At 38.5% G+C, this 19,182-nt stretch overlaps 1 protein-coding gene across 2 annotated transcripts in view; it reads right to left on the reverse strand.

The window, feature by feature from the left end:
- Positions 1 to 19,182, reverse strand: part of NCOA7 (nuclear receptor coactivator 7) — an 85,576-nt gene that overhangs the window by 45,056 nt on the left and 21,338 nt on the right. Inside the window, exons 3-8 of one of the 2 annotated variants that reach the window (XM_077779408.1) lie at positions 18,168 to 18,275; positions 13,589 to 13,702; positions 12,884 to 13,009; positions 10,476 to 10,660; positions 5,265 to 6,277; positions 4,244 to 4,412 (exon numbers count right to left, since the gene is read on the reverse strand). In XM_077779408.1, coding sequence (XP_077635534.1) covers positions 4,244 to 4,412; positions 5,265 to 6,277; positions 10,476 to 10,660; positions 12,884 to 13,009; positions 13,589 to 13,702; positions 18,168 to 18,275 — 1,715 coding nt within the window. Of the gene's footprint in view, positions 1 to 4,243; positions 4,413 to 5,264; positions 6,311 to 10,475; positions 10,661 to 12,883; positions 13,010 to 13,588; positions 13,703 to 18,167; positions 18,276 to 19,182 lie in introns of both variants that reach the window. The other variant, XM_077779407.1, reaches the window with a different exon arrangement.

The raw sequence follows: 19,182 nt of genomic DNA on the forward strand, positions 1-19,182 counted from the left end.
TCCAAAGCAGGAGCATGATTAAATCATTAGGGGGATGAAACAAGGGGGTGCTAACTGTATTTTTTATATAATATAGTATTTCACATGGAAAGTGTACATATTACGTGGGAAAAAGGCAGACTGCAAAATAGATGCTTCCCTCGACTTATCTGTATGTTGAAGTGTTGCTAAAATTACCTTAGCACAATTACTTTCAGGTTTAAATTTTTTCTTAAAAAAATTTCCTCTCTTATTAGCTTACTTATTACTCGAACCACACTAACTAATTAATTCAGCTTGGATTTAACATTTATGCATGACTTGGCAAATTCTACCCAATTCCTGCTGTTTGATTCCATTTCCATCCAATTTTAAAAGTTGGATTATATGAAATCAATTATTATAAAAACACTTCAGAGATTGAGACCGTAAGTAATTAGAAAGAAAAAAGAAGTATCAGTCTTAACAGGAATTATTGGTTCTTTCTAAAAAAGGAAATGATCTCTTAGTATTAGAAAAAAAGACCATTGTATTTTCTACATAGAACAGTATCCAAATCTACGGAATACAATCATATCAAGTCTGTAAAAATTGTAGGAACTGTTTCAAGAGCTTTTCACAAGCTTCTCAAGTTAGAGTCGCAGTCTTATTTACCTAGAACCAGACCAACCCCTGCAAGGTCCTGTGCACTTAGTGTTTGTTCAAACATGACCTAATTACCTAATGCTCACAATGACCCATATTCCAAACTAAGAAACTATGTTTCAAATGGATAAAGTATCTCATGGTCAGGCACACTACTCTAGGGATTCTCATTCATCACTGCACGATTACCCCACTGGCCAGAGCAGGGCAGCTCAACGCCAGGTGTCTCCCAGGGCAGAGCATTAGACTGTCTTCTCACATTTACAGATACCTTCTAGTACAGGCTTGTGCAAAGTACAGGGGCAAAAAAAAAAAAATAAATGTTTGTCAATATCATAAACCTTACTATTTGTAGTATTCTATCAATTTAGGGTTTTCCTCCAGATAAATAATCTCTGCAGGAACAATTGTGTTGTTTTTTATAGACATGAAACCATAGATTAATAACAAAGTTAAAAAAATTTAATGAAATTCTCTGCAAAAAAGAATTAAGGTTGAGTAAAGTAAACAAAGTACATGCAGATGACTAAATTACTGTGACTACAATGGAATATAATCAAGTTTTAAGTAATCAAATCCCTAAATTATTTGACTATTATGGTTCATTACCACTTGTAGGCCTGGTCTGATAGTCTAACACTTGGCCAGTGGTTCTCAGTGTGATGTTATTTTGTCCTTTGGACAATTTCTTCCCTCAGGCAATGTTGGGAGACAATTTTGGTTGTCACAGCTGGGGAAGTACTACTGGCATCACATGGGTAGAGGCCTCAGATGCTGCTAAGTAGCAGCCCACAGGAGTGCAAGAAGAAACGACCAGCTTTCCTGGGTCCCCAGGGGTCTTAGATCTTCTGACAACTTCTACCAAGTTAAATAAAATTATTATTACATATTTAGGTAGTCTGGTATCTAAAATTTAATAACAAGGATTCCAGGGGGTAAAAACCACCCCAACCAAAGAGGATAAATACAGACTATATGTAACTTCCCATCCTCTCTTCTCCTGGCCATCTTCTTACTTGGTAGACCTTCTTACTTGGTAGACTATTCAGTTCGTGATGGCATGATGGAAGCCACAGAGCACATTGTAAACAAAGACAGAAACATTTTGGTAGAGTTAATTTCCTAGTAATAATAACAAGAGGGGAGAAAACGAACATATTTTTGAAATATTAGGAACAATAAAGAGGAGGAGTGAAACATTTATGAAGCTACATCAATATCAAAATTATTAACCTCCTGTGACAAGGAGCTTCAAATGCTGGAAGAGGCAAAGAGACCTCCAATGAGAAAAGCTGTTGAAACTCCAATGCATGGAAGAGTCTATTAAATAGAAAAGCGTGTAGAAATGCCCAGCTTCATATAACGAGGGAATCCAGAAGTTAACATCAGAGAGAAGGGCGCACTGCATGCCACGTCTTAGCTCTGTAAGGACTTTGATGATCCTGAAGCCTGAAAGATTTTCACAAGTTGGAAACAAACATGACTTTCTTTTTTCTTATGTGTACTTGGAGGTCTAGGTGGGAATTAACTATAAAACCACTCCGTCTTTCCTATACTTAAACAAAAATGTGGCTTCCTATAGTGTAGGTAGAAAGGGAAACACATAAAAGAACAATTAAGACAAAAATTTCATAACATCTATACAAAGAAATCCACCATTAACACAGTGAGATATAATGCCTCCCAGAAAATGTTTGGTTAATGCAGAATTAGTTCAAGAAGGAATATTAATTACATCAGGTTAGCCAAAGACAAATAAGTCACAGACACTATAAAATACAACATAATGGAATTTCACAAGTGACCTACTCTAAAAAGCCCACAAAACCCACGTACAAGAGGTCAAAGTATTTCAGCATTACAGATTTCTTCAGGATTAAAAAAAGGATTGTAATATAAGATTTACATGTGTGGGCTTGCTATACTACAAGAGTCCTTGGTGCAGTTTCATTAAAGATTAAATAGGAACCCCCCCCCAATTTCGTTATATTAGAAACAATACATTTTCAAAGAAAAAGTGACATATATAACATGCAATTTTTCTGGGAGACCCTGAAGGTTCACATTACTGACAATGTGGCTGAAAGTTTCAGTGCCTTGCTTTCCTCATCTATACAATCAGGAGTTGGCCTAAATCGCTAAGGTATAGTCAAGTGTGAAATTTGATTTTAGAATTTGAATTTTAATAGAGCTTCAGAAATTTACATTGCTTCTGTTGAAACATTTTTTAAATAATGTTTTTAATGTTTGTTCATTTTTGAGAGAGAGAGAGAGAAAGACAGAGCATACTGGGAGAGCAGCAGAGAGAGGGAGACACAGAATCTGAAGCAGGCTTCAGGCTCTAAGATGTCAGCACAGAGCCCAATGCGGGTCTCGAACCCATGAACCATGAGATCATGACCTGAGTCCAAGTAGGACGCTTAACCAACTGAACCACCCAGGTACCCCAAAACATTTTTAAATAATAAAAGATGAATATTTTCTTTTCTATCTCCCTAATATCCTGCAAGTTTCAATGAAACACCATAGGGGTTACAAGCACAGGTAGAAAAGTATAACATAAACACAAAAACTATGTTGAATGTCTGTGTTAACATGGGTTTGTGCCTAAGACAAGGAACAGATATTGGCAAATTCATTAATTAAAATCCTATTAACTATTTTTCATGTTAAACTATAATTTATTAAAACAGGGCAACTCCCTTGATGAGAATTATTCTGGATACTAATCAACCAGAAGGTATGCCCTTGTTTGGAATTTAATTTTGCTTTATTAACAATTCATGCTTAAGGAAGCTTAAGGCAGGTGTGTTAGCCAAGCGGTCTGCGCAGGTGATACTGTCAATAACTGGGTGGGCAAAGGAAAAATGTGTGAGTTTTACAGTTTTAAATAACTGACTGGAAGGCCTTTGTAAAGACATTTTTATTCTACCACATATACAAAAGGAAAACACTTAATTTTTCCAAAGATAGTATCTCCTAATTATTTTGATTATAAAGATGTCCTTAATAATGGACTGCTAAAAAATTTCAGTGTCACTATTTCTGCTAGACGAGACTGTCACATAACCGATAAAATGTCTCCTTTGGCAATTAAAAATACAAATCTCTCTAGAGATGTACAGTCAGTCCCCTGAACCCACCCAGGTGATGTCACGTCACACTTCTCATGCTGCACTGTCACAGACACTCCCTCCTGAAGGCCAGAGCAAGCTTTAGTTCCCTAGAATAAAAGCACTTTAAGAACTACAACCATGCCTCTCTACTGTCCTTAGGTTTAGATCTGCTCTATGGTACCCTTGTATTCTTAATAGAATTGCACTTCCAATTAACAGCCCTTGAGAAGATCTAAGTCTCCCTTCATTTAAAATTCAACTGGGTAGAAAGTTATAAAAGTGTTTCAGCCCACAGTACTTATGATGACCTCAAATTCGCTGAATTGAAACCACTCCTTAGCAGAAAACTACTCAAAAAATATCCTTCTAGAAATTCTAACATATACAATTAGGAGAAGTCTCTTACTCAAGAATGAGGTTAACTATTCTAAGATCTTTAAAAAAAAATCAAGATGCAACTAGAATCTAACAGACCAACATTTTCCATGTGAGCCCATGCTTACCTCTCCCGAGGAACAGCAAACCAGTACTCTGGCTGCTTTCTTCGTCTGCCGTACTGCTGGACCATGGCTGCAGTATGAGTGGCAAAGGATTTTCTCATTGGTTTTCCTACTTTAATGCACAGAAACATGGGTGGGGTCTTGCTTTTCTCTTCTTTTGAAGGAAGTATATCTGAATCACACATGAGAAATATCTTCCTCAATACTGACAATATTAGTGAAAGTCAAACCCTTCAACTTACAAAGAAGAGTGCCCAATCCCCTTAGTGACAGAAAATCAAAACACATGGCAAAAAAAAAAAACCCCAAAACATTAAATTAGAACTAATCACATTTTTCAGACCTTTTTTTAGCACAAAAGGAAAAAGGTTTGGATGTTTCAGGTTGGTCTATATCACATAAGATGCTACATACGGGGAATAAGGATAAAAACCAACACAATGTGAAATTCACAAGAATATATAGCAATGAAGGGTACTGAGGACCCAATTACACCAGAAGGAAATTTAGTTCAGAACTGAAAGATCTTCAAAAATACTTCAAACCCCTGGGGCACCTGGGTAGCTCAGTCAGTTAAGCGTCCAACTCTTGATTTTGGCTCAGGTCATGATCTCGCAGTTTGAGAGTTTGAGTCCTACATCGGGCGCTCCACTGACAGTGTGGAACCTGCTTGGGATTCTCTCTCTCTCTCTGCCCCTCTCCCCCCAATAAATAAATAAAATTTAAAAAAGTTCCAAAAAAAACATTTCAAACCTCTTTAGATTTGGAAATTCAAGGTAAAAAGGAAAGTTACTTGAATTTTTTTTTTAAGCAAACTACTTTTGAACTAGAAATCTAGGTCATAGTTCAAGGTCCAAAATAGATACTATACAGTGCCAAGTTTGTTCTCAATTAATATATCAGTACAGGTAAGCTCTATTGAGAAAAAGTTCTCAAATCATTGTTCTAATTTTCCTTATATTTGCAAGTTTCAGAAAGCCAACTCTACAGCAAAATATAAAGATACTAAAGGAAAATGGCTTACCTTCAATGGGTACCTGAATTCTCTTTAACAGCCACAACTGAATTTCGGACTTATTATCCATTTGTGCGCCTTGGCAGCTGTTGTCCAGAGTCGATTCTGAAGAGATGTCTAGAGAGTCTTTATTCATATTTTCTTCTGTGGAAGAGGCCAGTTGCAGTGGGAGGGACACTCTCTCTTTCCCCCAAGTTTTGTCTGGCTCCTTACTGCCCTCAGTTGGAGGACCACCTACCTGGGGAAGAGAACTGCTAAGGGTGATATCTATTCCCACTGGCTCACTACTTTTGCCATCACTTAATTCTGCCTTCTGCAAGTTTTCAGATAACTGTGACCCTTCTTTGTTCTTATTAAGGTAATATTCAATGAGTTTAACTTTATCTAGATCTTCATGTATGTTCAGTGTGTTTTCTACCCGGCTTTCTGGGGAACCAGACTGCTTGTCCACCTCTGGGATTACATCTTGCTTCTCACAGGTTTCTAAATCTAGGGCCCCTTTCAGCTCAGCATCACCGTCTGTTCCGGAAAAGCTCAAGGCTGACTGCACCTGCATTTTTGTAGTAGAACTGATTATTTGTGACTTAGCCTTCCTTAGCTCTTCTGGATCAAGGGAAAGGCACTCCTTTGAGGTGTCTCTTTTGTCCATTCCACTGTCAGTTTGAGAAGAAAGTTCTTCCAAGTCAACAAAGTCATCATCTTCCCCTAAAAAGGAATTTTCTTTGGCTATAGATTCAAATGGAGCAGGAGTGTCAGAAGGCTCCTTGCTGACCCTAGTCACTGTGGTAGATCCACTGGTTGCCTCTGTGGAAGATTCTAATGTCTTTAGTTTTCCTGACACAGAGCTATCTGAGGGTTTCATGTGTGTGTATTCTGTTGACTTCTCCAAAGGTCCTGTTGATTTTGAATCTGATGTAATGGTTCTCTCTCCATTCTGCTGCCGTTTTTCCTTGTTGAGAGATTTAAACTTACTGAATGGGTTGATATCTTTTTCTGAAGCCAGGTCTTCCCATTCTCCAGGCCTGTACAGAGGACAAAGATCCTGAGGTAGGTCACTGTCGGGGAAAAATGGTGGGTGCACATGGAATGTTAAAAACAAAACCAAAAACAAAATGGAGGAAAGGCAAAAAGTAAAACAAAACTCAACCAAAAACTAAAACATAAATATACCACAACTTAAATTTACATGTAAATGATTCAGAATACGGAAATGAAATCAAGAAACTGACTTCAAAATGAAACATAAATAAACTAGAAGAAGGGGTAAAACAAAGAACCATGAGAGTCACACATCCTACTAGAAGGACATGAATGATTTTTGAGGTCATTTATGAACATGGAAATGTCACCCACCAGATTTTTAATGATGAAATAATGTTTCTTATATTTATGACGGACAGGGCAAAGGAAAGGAAATGTTTTAATACTATGACTTACCCTCCTTAAACATTCAAAGCTTTTCCTTTTTATACAATAGTATTTAAACCAACTACATCAATTCTTAATGGTTCACTGACTGAGTAGCTACTCATTTAACTGTTGTACGAATTACCAGTCCCAAACCCTAAATCTGAGTTTCATGACAAAGGATCTGATGTTTCTAATAACAGACATCCTTCTATTCCTGAGGGAGATGCAAGAAGCTTATAGCACCTGCTCCATTTTACACTTTAAAAATTTATAGAAAAGTAAATCAAATAAGCTCTTACTTATAATACAAAGTTTAAAATTCTTAATTTCCTTACTCATAAACATATTATTTTACTTTATGACAATGGACACTGATTTATCATCTGAAACATACTGTCCCTTAACAGCAGATGCTTTTCTACCCAGATTTGAATGATACAAAAATACTGATTAAATATGTTCTCCAAAGTTTAAAATAAATGGTCAAGAAATATAATTTTTAAACTATGAATGGAAAGAATTTGAGTAATCTGTATTTTCACTTACCTTAGTATTAATACTGGGTAATTACTTAGTATTAATTAACAAACACATATATAAACCCTTCTTAAAAATAACATTATTAGATTTCAGAAATAATTTCTAAAAGGCTAGATCATATTCAGGTAATACTGTATCTATTTTTTTAAATTTATTGTGAAATTGGCTAACATACGGCATATACAGTGTACTCTGGGTTTTGGGGGTAGATTCTGGTGATTCATCAATACTTCATCTATTATTCTGGCCTTGAAATAATTATGGCCATAAACCAACAGAGTACCAGGAAGTTCTCAAATTATAAGGCTATCCCCCAAAGTTATTTTATAAACCACAAGCATGGAACATCAATGCTTTTTCCAATACAAAATAAAAGCCTCCATAATTGTCAGGCTCTCACAAATGCTTTAGAAAAGGTCTCTAATTCATAATTCCTTTCAATTCAATGAGCATTTATGAGTCCCTAAATGCCACATGCTAAAGGACAATTTTGACCATGTCATCGTTCTGCAAGAACCCGTGTGCACAAAAACATTCTGCCCCACACTAGCATCTCAGGAGATGTTAAGGATGCTTTACTCCTCGAGTCAAATAAGTAGTGTAACGTGTCATAATTTCCATTTTAGGATCTCAAGTTTAACTTGGCATATTAGAGGTTATAAGAAGTTTTGCAACAGAGAAACTCAGCTCTTCACATACTTGGTTAATAGGCAAAACTTTCTTCCATGAACATTTAAGACCCCTTCTCATCTCTTCCTTATCTACCTTGACCCCCACGAGTAGATGTGACTGCACTCTGTTCAGCCTCCTATTTTACCTTATCCACCTCTCCCTTCTTGTTCATCTACCTGATCCAGGTGGGGATTAACTTGTTTTTTTGGCACTGCACCTGCCAAGCACTGCTGGGGCAAAGTACACAGTGGTGTCAACCGTCTCTACTGTTAATGTTTTCCAGACTCAGCCAGACACCTAAGGCAGATCAATAATCCCTTCAGTTGTTTCCTTCCGATTCTCTGTGGCAGCTAGAGTTACAACATATCCTACACAAAAAGTACAAAGCCTGAAAGAGAGGATGGGGAGATCTCACTCACTCTCTCTCTCACACACACATACACACTTTTAAAAAATATTTGCACACTGCAATTAGAGAATTTATACTTCTTGTTTTATCATACAAGTTTTAGTAATAATGAAATTTTAAGCTATTTCTAACTTTTAAACAATTGATGGAATTCTAAAGTCAATACTAATTTTATATGCCACTGATTTCACTCACACATTCTGTTTTGCCCACTGGTGCACATATAGTTCACCCGACTGAAAAGTCTTCACATACTTGCATCCAAGGTGGGAATCAGTGCACAATTCTGAAATAAACTGAACATAGTAGGAGGCAATTCTTAACTCCTCTCTCTCCCTCCAGCTACAGCATTAACCCTCTATCTCAGATCTCACAATGAGAGAAATCTTTTTGTAAAGACACACCTTCCTTTTCTAGTATTAAAAAGAATCCTTAGCATCCTAGGCTGAAGATGTACAATAGTATTATCCCATCAGAAACCACCACTGGGCAAGAAATGCCCCATTTGCCTGGCCATCCACTTCTAAACTTACTCTTTATTTATTCTTGTCGGAGAACCTAATGTTCCTTCCTTATTTCTAAAACTAGCCCCTCATGTCCTCCTATCTGCCTCCATCTAAGATCCCAAGGCAGCTGGACACTCCCTCATGAGGGTTTCCACGGAATGCCATGTGCAGTTCTATATATATGGTGTCATTTCGTCACCACATCTCTCCATCTGTCTTTTGTACCCAGTAGACTATACGCTCCTCAAGGGCAGAGGCCATGACCCACTCCTCCTCACATCCTCACCACACAAGAGGCAAGCACTAAGGTGAATTATAAGCCTCAACTGCATGGACAACAAGATTCCCCAGAACAATGAACAGAGTTTCAGATATGAATTAAAGGTTCACATAACAGTTATACTTACAAGGTATCAGGCTGTTTCTAAGAGTTTGAGAGTTACCAATACACTGAGTTCTTAAAACAGACCTAGAAGCTGAAGAATACTATTCATTCCTTTTAACAGATGACAAAACTGAGGCTTGGAACTGAGTAACTCATGCAGGTAATGGGGCTGTAAGTGGCAGAGCCAGGAAAACCCAGGCAGTGTGGCTCCACACTTAATGCATCACGCAGAACAGCCTGGCCTGCAACACTGCCTCCTACCCTTCTCACTTGGATACTTCTGGCAGAATTCAGAAACTACCTCAGTGCCTGTGCCCTGTGCTAGCTTCAGTGGCTTGGAGCTGAGTAAGGGCCAAGTGGGTCTGTCACTAAGGACTCTGAGGGTCCAGGGAGACCTAATGGTGTAACACCCTAAGGACGCTGTGGGGGTTAGTTATCTAATTATCTGCCTGTCTTTTCCTAAGTCCCAAGGGCTAGTTTCCCTCTGCACAATTAGGACCCACTGCTTTCCCTCTGCCTTCTGATCATGGAGGGGTTCTGAAGAATTTTAGTAGCAGGAGATATAGAGAAACAGACACATTGACAAAGTGACAGTAGGAGTCGTATTATCCCTTAAATGAATTGATACCCTGAGCTTTCTTAACGCTCTTTCTCTTTCTTCATGGGAAGCTTCCTTTTCTCTTTCTCTTTTACAAAAAACCAACCAACCAACCAACCAACCCTCAGTTTTATAAGGCAAAAAAAATCAAGACCAAGGTAATATGCGTCTATCGTTCAGAGACAACCACACCAGTGTAACCCCCTCTTCACACCACTTAGGGTGGTCTGGCTCTAGGTCAGTGGCCTCCACACTGTCCACTGAGAGCTCTCTCTGCAGGATGAAGGGAACACCTGAGTTAGGAAGACTGCTCACCCTAGAATTTGAATGAGAACAAAATTCAGCTTGAAAAACACCAGTTCTCACCGGGAACCAGACTAAAATTCTTTCAGAGAAACTTTATTTCTTCATTAACTCATTAAGAACATGCACTGCCTTTCAGAAAAATAAGTCAAGAAATGCCATTTTTATGTGCTGGCTTTTTTTGCTTTTCTATTTTCATTTTTATATGTGCAACTTTTCCCTTTATCTCCATTTCTATCATTTCTCTATTTTTTAAAAAAGTTACTGTACAAATCTTCCACCTTCAAATTCACCTCTCTACAGTCTCTCACTTCTGCCAATGCCCTCACTTTTTAACTGCATTTGATTCTCAAAACACCAGAATTCTGTTTTCAATAAACAAAGAAATATCTCTTACGATGGCAAGGCATCTTTGATCTTCATGTGGGAAATGTCATTGTAGAGGGCAATGGAAACCACCTCTTCCATGGGACAAATGAGGCCATACTCCTCACAACCATTTTCAATGACCAGGGGATCAGACTTGTGAGGGTCAAACATGATGTTGTTTGGAGTCACAATCATGACGCCTCCGACCACACCCTACAGGAGAAGGGACAAGACAGAATCACCATGGGCAGAAATGCAACCACAGCAGCTATAATGAACTCATGTTGCCATTCCTTTGACTGGTGTACGATGGTATCCCACATGACAATCACACCCCCTTTCTTTTATCGTTTTTTTAGTTTTTAAAAAATATTTATTTTTGAGAGAGAGTGAGAGTGAAAGAGAGAGCGAGAGCGTAAAAGTGGGGTTGGGGCAGAGAGAGAGGTAGACACAGAATCCGAAGCAGGCTCCAGGCTCTGAGCCATCAGCACAGAGCCTGACGCAGGCCTTGAACTCACGAGCTGTGAGATCATGACCTGAGCCAAAGTTGGATGTCCAACCAACTGAGCCACCACTGTAAGAGGGAGAGAACAACAGGCTAACGAAATACGTTGGGTACTGTGTGGTGAGACAGAGAAAACAGAGCTGCCTCACTATAGCAGTCAACCGAGGCTGGTTCTAGCATAGCTGCTGCCATAGAATTGTGGTGGGATCTTGGGTCGCACATCTATGCCTCACACTCCCCAGCCCCCTGTAAAATGGGAGGGGCTGGGGGTGCCTGGGTGGCTTAGTCGGTTAAGCGTCCGACTTTCGCTTAGGTCATGATCTCGTGGTTCGTGGGTTCAAGCCCCGCGTCGGGCTCTGTGCTGACTGCCAGCTCAGAGCCTGGAGCCTATTTCAGAGTTTGTATCTCCCTCTCTCTCTGACCCTCCCCTGCTCATGCTGTCTTTCTCACTTCTAGAAATAAATAAAAATATTAAAAAAAAATTAAATTAAAAAAAGTGGGAGGGGCTGTCCCAAGTGCTTTCCCAATTGAGAACTGGGTGTTTTGCGATTCACTCGGCACATATTCACCATGTGACCAACCACTACATGGTATGGTACATGGTACACGGCATCTGTCTCAGAGCCATAGTGCCAAATTAAAGTCCTAATAATTTTCTATAAAATGTTTACACAGGTCACATTCTATTTGTGTCAGCAAAATTTGACACAAATAGGAATGTGAAATTTTTGCAGCCAGAAATGAATATAGCTAAATTACAGAGGCTAATAGTGAGCAAACAGTAATTTGGTGGGACTTTTGCCTGTAGCTTGGTCAGTTTCCTATTTTATAGATGGCAATGGGGATATTATCTACCAGAGAGAGGACACAGAGGACTCCTAATAGGTGATTATGTTGGTCTTCTTCATGAGTTAACTGATCATCTTTGTGAAAAGTTTTGCATTTCCAGCATTACTTATTCTTGGTTGCAAGTTAAAAATGCATATTAATAGTATATTTTCCTACCATCTGGAACCTGATGTGAAGTCTCCACTCTGCACATAGGAATTCACTTTATATCAACATAACCCCTTCTTCAGAGGCCCACTAAAAGTTGGATTCATTCTTTGTAAATCACACCAACAACAAAAAATTTAAACACACAACATAGCAGACATTATTTTTAACACCAGCATCTCCAGCAGCAAATGGGTTGAGAATGTAACATTTCCCAAGTTAGGTACTAAGGTCTTTACATCAATGATCCCTGTTAATTACCACCCCTTACAGATTCAATTTTATTACAGTTCCTATTTTATAGATAAGGAAAATGGAAGCTTTGGCAACTTAAATACCCTGCCTATAGTCTCAGAGCTAGCAGGTGGCAAAGTTGGATTTTATTTTTTAATTTTTTTAATGTTTATTTATCTTTAGAGAGACAGAGAGACAGACAGACAGACAGACAAAGCCCAAGCAGGGGAGGGGCAGAGAGAGAGGGAGACACAGAATCTGAAGGAGGCTCCAGGCTCTAAGCTGTCAGCACAGAGCCTGACATGGGGCTCAAACTGACAAATGGTGAGATCATGACCTGAGGTGAAGTCGACACTTAACCAGCTGAGCCATCTAGGTGTCTCAGCAGAGTTGGATTTTAAATTCACTAACTCCAACCTTTGCTGTTAAGCATATACTATATTGTCTCCCTAGCAATTTCTAGGCCAAGAACTGAAAGATCAGATGATAAATCCAAGGTCACAAAGAATCATATTTCCCCAAATATATACAATGAATGCCAGTAATCCAACAGAGGAAAACAAATGGACAATTACGAAATCTTAAGCTGAAACTCTGGGAAAAATATTTTAATGTCTCTGGTCTTCAGTAATTTGGAACCTAATTTAGTTTTCCATGGAGTCCAAGAAAAGGAAACAAATTACATTGCCATTCCCATATACCTTTCCATCAGTGAAGTATCGACAATTCATTTTTAGAAATTTTACCACGCCTGGCTCATCTTCTTCAGAAGTGGATGATAAGACTCTTTCAATGGGTTTTAAGGCCTTTCTTGCTAAGTCAGCATCCTTCAAAAAAGCAAAAATCCCAAAATCAAATGGAAACATTTTTTAAGACAGATTATTTCTAAAAATCAGGCCACATAAGTTCCCTATAAGGAACCCATTTCTATTTACCTTGAACATGAAAAAGAGGCAAATACCCCTCTTCCTTCAAAACTTATCACAAATAGAGTAAGTATCCAAATCAAACTAAGATTTAAACAACAACAGCAAAGGTGTGTGTATGAACCCATAAAAATGGCTCATCAAAATGTATTTAGAAAATAACCTAAATGAAATAATTGACTCACGGTTTGATTTCTCTAGAAAAATGAGTAAAGGTAGTACAAATCAACTATTCATCTCATTCAGAGTTTAACTGCATACTTTTACATATACAAGGTGTGTATTTTTGCCTCTGAAACCTTAAATATGAAATAGGTTTCTTTTTGATAGGATGCATTCTCTCAACTAACACAAATCCTTAACCCCACCCACTTTGGGGGAATTTCAGATGAAAAACTGTGAAAAAGAACATGTAAAATTCTACGACTCAAAAAACAGATTTGATAAATATGAATGTCAGTTCATGAATGACATACATACAGGCAGTTTATCATATTCTGCATCTGATGATGAGGGAGACACAGTAGCACCAGGACTGGATGATGATAATCGTAAGGTACTGGAAGAGAAGTTGGCATCTGGCACAAAAAGGACCTGAGAATGGGAAAGAAAACCTAAGTGAGTATCGAGAATTAGGCGAACACCAGGAAGTGTTTAGGGCATTATGTTTTGCACCGTATCATGCTAAGTACATGGCTAAGACCTGGTTGGGGGGCACCTGGGTGTCTCAGTTGGTTAGGTGTCTGACTTTGGCTCATGGTTCCTGAGTTCAAGGCCTGCACTGGGCTCACTACTGTCAGCACAGAGCCTGCTTTGGTTCCTCCAACCCCTCCCCCCATCTCTGCCCCTCCCCAACTTAGACTATCTCTCTCTGAAAAATAAAATAGACCAAAAAAAGTCTGTTCTCTTATTAAAAAAAAAAAAAAAAAAAAAAAACCTACTTGGACTTCCCCAAACTCATAAGTACCTTGGAGGCTTCTAGACTAATCCATGAAACGATTGTCAATAATATGAATGTGTTCAGTGCAAAAGGTATGGAACACACCAACAGACATTGCAGGAGCTCACAGGAGGGAAGAACAGGTGGGTGAATACTCTGGGCAAGTCGTATAAAACAAGTAGGTCCAAGTGAAGCTTTGAACAGTGTGGTATAGGGAGGAAAGAAGCCTCCAAGGAAGGGTAATAAGGACAAGGGCAGAAAGGAAACAGTAGCAGGGCATGCTCCTAAACATAACACCTGTATCAGGAAGAAATGGAACAAATCCATGCTTGCTAATTCTAAGCAGGCCCTGAGTAACAACGTAAGATCGTTATTAATTGTACAAGGTAATATCAGTAATCTCAATAATTTCTCCATCAGCTTATCTAAAAACAAAAATCAAAATCTCCCAGTGTACAAAATAGCCTCCTCCTGCAAAATGTACTGGTGCCTGAAATGTTATTATGATCTTGTCATTCAACATTCTTATAATAAGACATGCAACATTTTGGCATATATCATACACAGTCTTAAAATGATGTCCTCTGATGTTATAAAGCAGAATTCAGCACTAATTGTATATAACAACTATTCGATATTGTTATTCATGCCTTCCCATCGTATCTCTGTTTTAACTTCTGTTATTTAAATCTCTCTTCAATCCAGAAAAAATGTGTGGCAACAATGAAAGACACATTCTGATAAAGGCAGGAAAACCAACATCAAGGAGAAAAAGATGAGGACTAATTACTACTGAAACTATGTACTCCAAAATTACCAAATACTCTTTGAGGGGTGGGCCCTAAAACTGGTTCTGAGTTTCCAAATAACCAATGCAAAGGGATGGACATCATTAGTCAGAAGTCAACTTCCATAAGATAAAAACAAATCAGTTTTGGGGTGCCTCAGTGGCTCAGTTGTTTAAGCATCCGACTCTTGGTTTCGGCCCAGGTCATGATCTCATGGTTTTGTGGGTTTGAGCCCCACACTGGGCTCTGTGCTGGCAGTGAGAACCCTGCTTGGGATTCTCTCTCCCCCTCTCTTTCTGCCCCTCCCACACTTGCACTCTCTTTCAAAATAAATAAACTTAAAAAAAAAAAAAAACCAGTCTCTCATAAGTACAAGTATTTTCTCATTAAGTCTCATAAAGAGTATCCCAGGCTGAACTTCTTGTCTTTGATGACACACTGACAGTTAATACAATAACCAGTTTTGGAGGACTGTTCTTCATAACATCTTCAATGTTGATCAATGGCAAATGCCAAAGTGTAGGGTTCTATAAAACGCAACTTACAGAGGCTAAAATTATATACAGGTATATATTCCTGAGCTTAAACAGTTCATTGCAGTATAGAGGTGACAGCTGGATGCTGGGAAGCTCAGTCAGAACATGTGCTACCTCAACATGGAAGTGAGCCAGGTACATGGGCAGGGTTAAGGGCTACTTACCTACTGACTGCAGAAAATAATTCTGCTCCATCACACAGGCAAAACAGTCAAATATTTCTAAGCATGTGTTTCTAAGGTGCTCAATGAATATGAAAACAACTTAAACCTATATCTGCAAGGTAACTTCTAACTGCTCAAGGGAAACTACTTGAAAAAGTACATTCTTTGTACATGTCCTGAAATTTGATGTAAGCATCCAAACTAATAGCCAAACTCAGGACCTTATAAGAAATCTTTTTTTATGCCTCAGTTATTTAAGTTTATCTGCTATTGGTTTTGGTGTTTTAAGCAACATAAGTCTACAGTTATTTTAGTTCAAAAAGCTCCCAGGAAACTGCCTCTGAAAATGACCTCTTACATGTAGTCACTCACCTAGCCAGACCAGTTTCCCTTCCTACCTCACAGTGACCATCAACTAAGTCTCTAGAAGGGTGAATCTCACATTTTTTTTGGAGCCAGAGCAGATAAAAAACAGCCTTGAATTATCATTCTACTGAGATGAAAGCAATACCTACCCCACTCAGCATATTTAAAAATCTTTGAAAACAAAAAGTAGGGGTGCCTGGGTGGCTCAATCGGTTAAGTGTCCGACTTCAGCTCAGGTCATGATCTCATGGTTCATGGGTTCGAGCCCCGCATCGGGTTGTGCTGACAGCTAGCTCAGAGCCTGGAGTCTGCTTTGGATTCTGTGTCTCCCTCTCTCTCTGACCCTCCCCCACTCACGCTGCCCCTCTCTCTCTCTCTCTCTCTCTCTCTCAGAAATAAATAAAACATTAAAAAAATTAATTAAATTAAAAAAAACAAAAAGTTATCTACAGTTTTTGAAAACCCCTCGATTTCACACTTCTTGATTTCTTATCTTTGTCAGCAAAATCCTAATTGCAGCTGGGTCCTTGGACAACCAACAGCACATAACTGTTCAGACATATGACGGCTGGACAGCACAACAAAGGCTAGAAAAGGCATCAGAGATAATGTAGCCCAACGCCCAACTTCAGGGATTGGGAAACTGAGGTTCAAAAGAGGAAGGGACTCACCCACATCAAACAGCCGCTACAAGGCCAGTCAGAAACAAAGAGTTACGGATCCTACATCTGGTATTTTTGCCATTACTATAGGCATGTTAAAACAGTCCTTTTAACTCCTATTGGACCTTAACTTAGTACTAATATTTTGTTTATGGGCATAATAAAAAAAAAATAAGGAATCGCTCTATATTATTTTCTTACATTCTAGTGACTACAGTCTTTTATTATTATTATTTTTCAATGCTTTATTTATTTTTGAGAGAGTATAAGCAGAGGAGGGGCAAAGAGAGAGAGACAGAAGATTTGAAGCAGACTCTGCAGGGACAGCAGTGAGCCTGATGTGGGGCTTGAACTCACAAACCGTGAGATCATGACCTGTGCCAAAGTCAGATGCTCAAACAACCGGGCCATCCGGGTGACCCTAATGACTATAGTCTTTAGCCTTGAATTAAATATACGCTTAGGTTCTTTGCTATGGGTCAGTTACATATTACACAGTAATCCTTCAGATTATAAGAAATCCCAAAAAGGAGAAATCTGTTAGTTTTCCTAGAAATAAATTTTCATTAATTTTTGAGAAGTTTTAATGCATATCTCCCCTCAATTACCTGGTGCTGGCAAATCCTAATTTCTCCTTTAGACAAAAACATAAATACTAAAAGCACCATCAAATAAACTGGCCAACTTATGGCCTGTTGGCTTCATAGGCTGCCCTTGAATGAAATGCAAGGAACAATATCACTGTTTCCTCAACAAAGTTGTCCTTAAAAGTAATAGTATCTATTCTGGAAGCATTAAAGGTCACTATAATGTAGAGATGCAGGAAGATGTTCAGGTAAGCCCACAACTAAAACCAAAATGCACTCGTGTCTAACAGACAGTTCTATGCCATAGATAGGAACGGAAACTTGGCCTCAGCTAGGACCTGCCAGTGACTGGGTCATTTATATCTATTTATATCTATCTATTGTAGTTTTATAGTAGTAATACAAGAATATCTCATTAAATATGTGGAAGGCACCAAAAAATTGGCTGGATTAACCAAGAGTGGCAAAATTACACAATTAGTTAATTTCATTCAGTTTAATAAATAAAATATTAATTTAAAAACCTGGGGAAGAAATGGCGTGGCTTTTTCTTAATAGTCCTGCTGAATGTCTCTGCCTTTGGCTACATTTGTCAGGTATCATATCAAGATAAAAATGACAAACTTTTGCTTAATTTAAAATCAAATGATGGCCATAATGTATCCCAGGAGTGGAATAAACTCAAACTTGTATTTCCAAATTAAACATTCTAAGAATATCTGAGTTACATCCTATAGAAGAAAAAGTCAAATCTAACTTCTCTTGATGCCCTATGGAACAACCACAACATAAACTAATGATAGTTAAGTAAACTGTTAATCTTTGCAAGGCATTCATTTCTGAAGTTCCTAAGTTCCACGATGCTCTCAGAATTCTTGGATCTAATGGAAAGACTGAACCAATGCACATTATCACTAATGATAATCCAGTGACACCAATAGTAAAGCATTAAAAATGGCGATAAAAGACAAATACAAAGTTTCTAAAAAGTAATACCCAACAAGAAAAGAAATTACCTGGCCTGGGACAATTGTATGTGTGAAAAGTTTATTCAGTTCCACTAGTTTATTGGGAGTGATGTTAAACTTCAGGGCTATGGAGTTTAGGGTGTCCTGGCTTCCAGCCTGGAATAATCAAACAAACAAGATTTCAAATATAAGGCAAAAACAACAAATAAACAAAACTCTTCCTTTTAGTAGACAACATTAATCTTAATCTATTTCTGATACGGGTGGATGAAAAGTAGTTCTTTCCAGACATATTCTGAAAAAGAAAGTAAATACATTCTCAATTCTTAATAAAACTATGTAAGAGCAAAGTCTTAAATGTGATTCATTTCTGGGCTCCCTTATCTTCAAACTTCAGTGTCTACTAATAGATTTCTAAATCTACTTTGCCACAACCTAGCAGTGTGGAGTAGAGGTCTATGAGGTACAATAAAAACTGTTAAGTAGAGAAGAAATAAAACACATACACAGTACCCACCCAAAAGGGAAGTCAGGGCCACTTTTTCTATTCTCAATGTTCTGTTTTCTTCCCATCTCTTCAGTGCACTAAAGGCTACTGCACAGTGACCTGTGACATCCCCAGTGTCAGCACCGTACCCAACACACAAAAGACACTCAAGATTTGACAAATGAATATGATGGTAGGCAAGTAAATCATTAAGAAATTCAGATTAGCTACCAATAACTGTTCACAGCCATTAAAATGACAACTTCTCATAGTCAGCCAAATTAGTGTTATTCTCCAAATCTGTGAAACTTGTGATTTCTTCCCTTTTCTAACAAAGGATAACAGGACCAAAGAGGGCAATGAGAGCATGTGAAACTTCACAGTAAACAGCTCCACCCACAAAAAGTCTGCTGCCCCTGGTCAGGCCAATATCCCAGACTCCTTGTCTAGGGTCACTGGATGGAGCTTGTTAATGGGAGGCCGCTCTGGTGTGTGTCACTAAGAAGCTCCTAACTACAGCCCTGGATCGAGACGGGTGGCTGTCCTTATATACAAAATGAGCTCCGCCAGGTGAGC

The sequence above is a fragment of the Crocuta crocuta genome, unplaced genomic scaffold, assembly GCF_008692635.1.
Source record: "Crocuta crocuta isolate KB4526 unplaced genomic scaffold, BGI_CrCroc_1.0 scaffold914, whole genome shotgun sequence".
Lineage (NCBI taxonomy): Eukaryota > Metazoa > Chordata > Mammalia > Carnivora > Hyaenidae > Crocuta > Crocuta crocuta.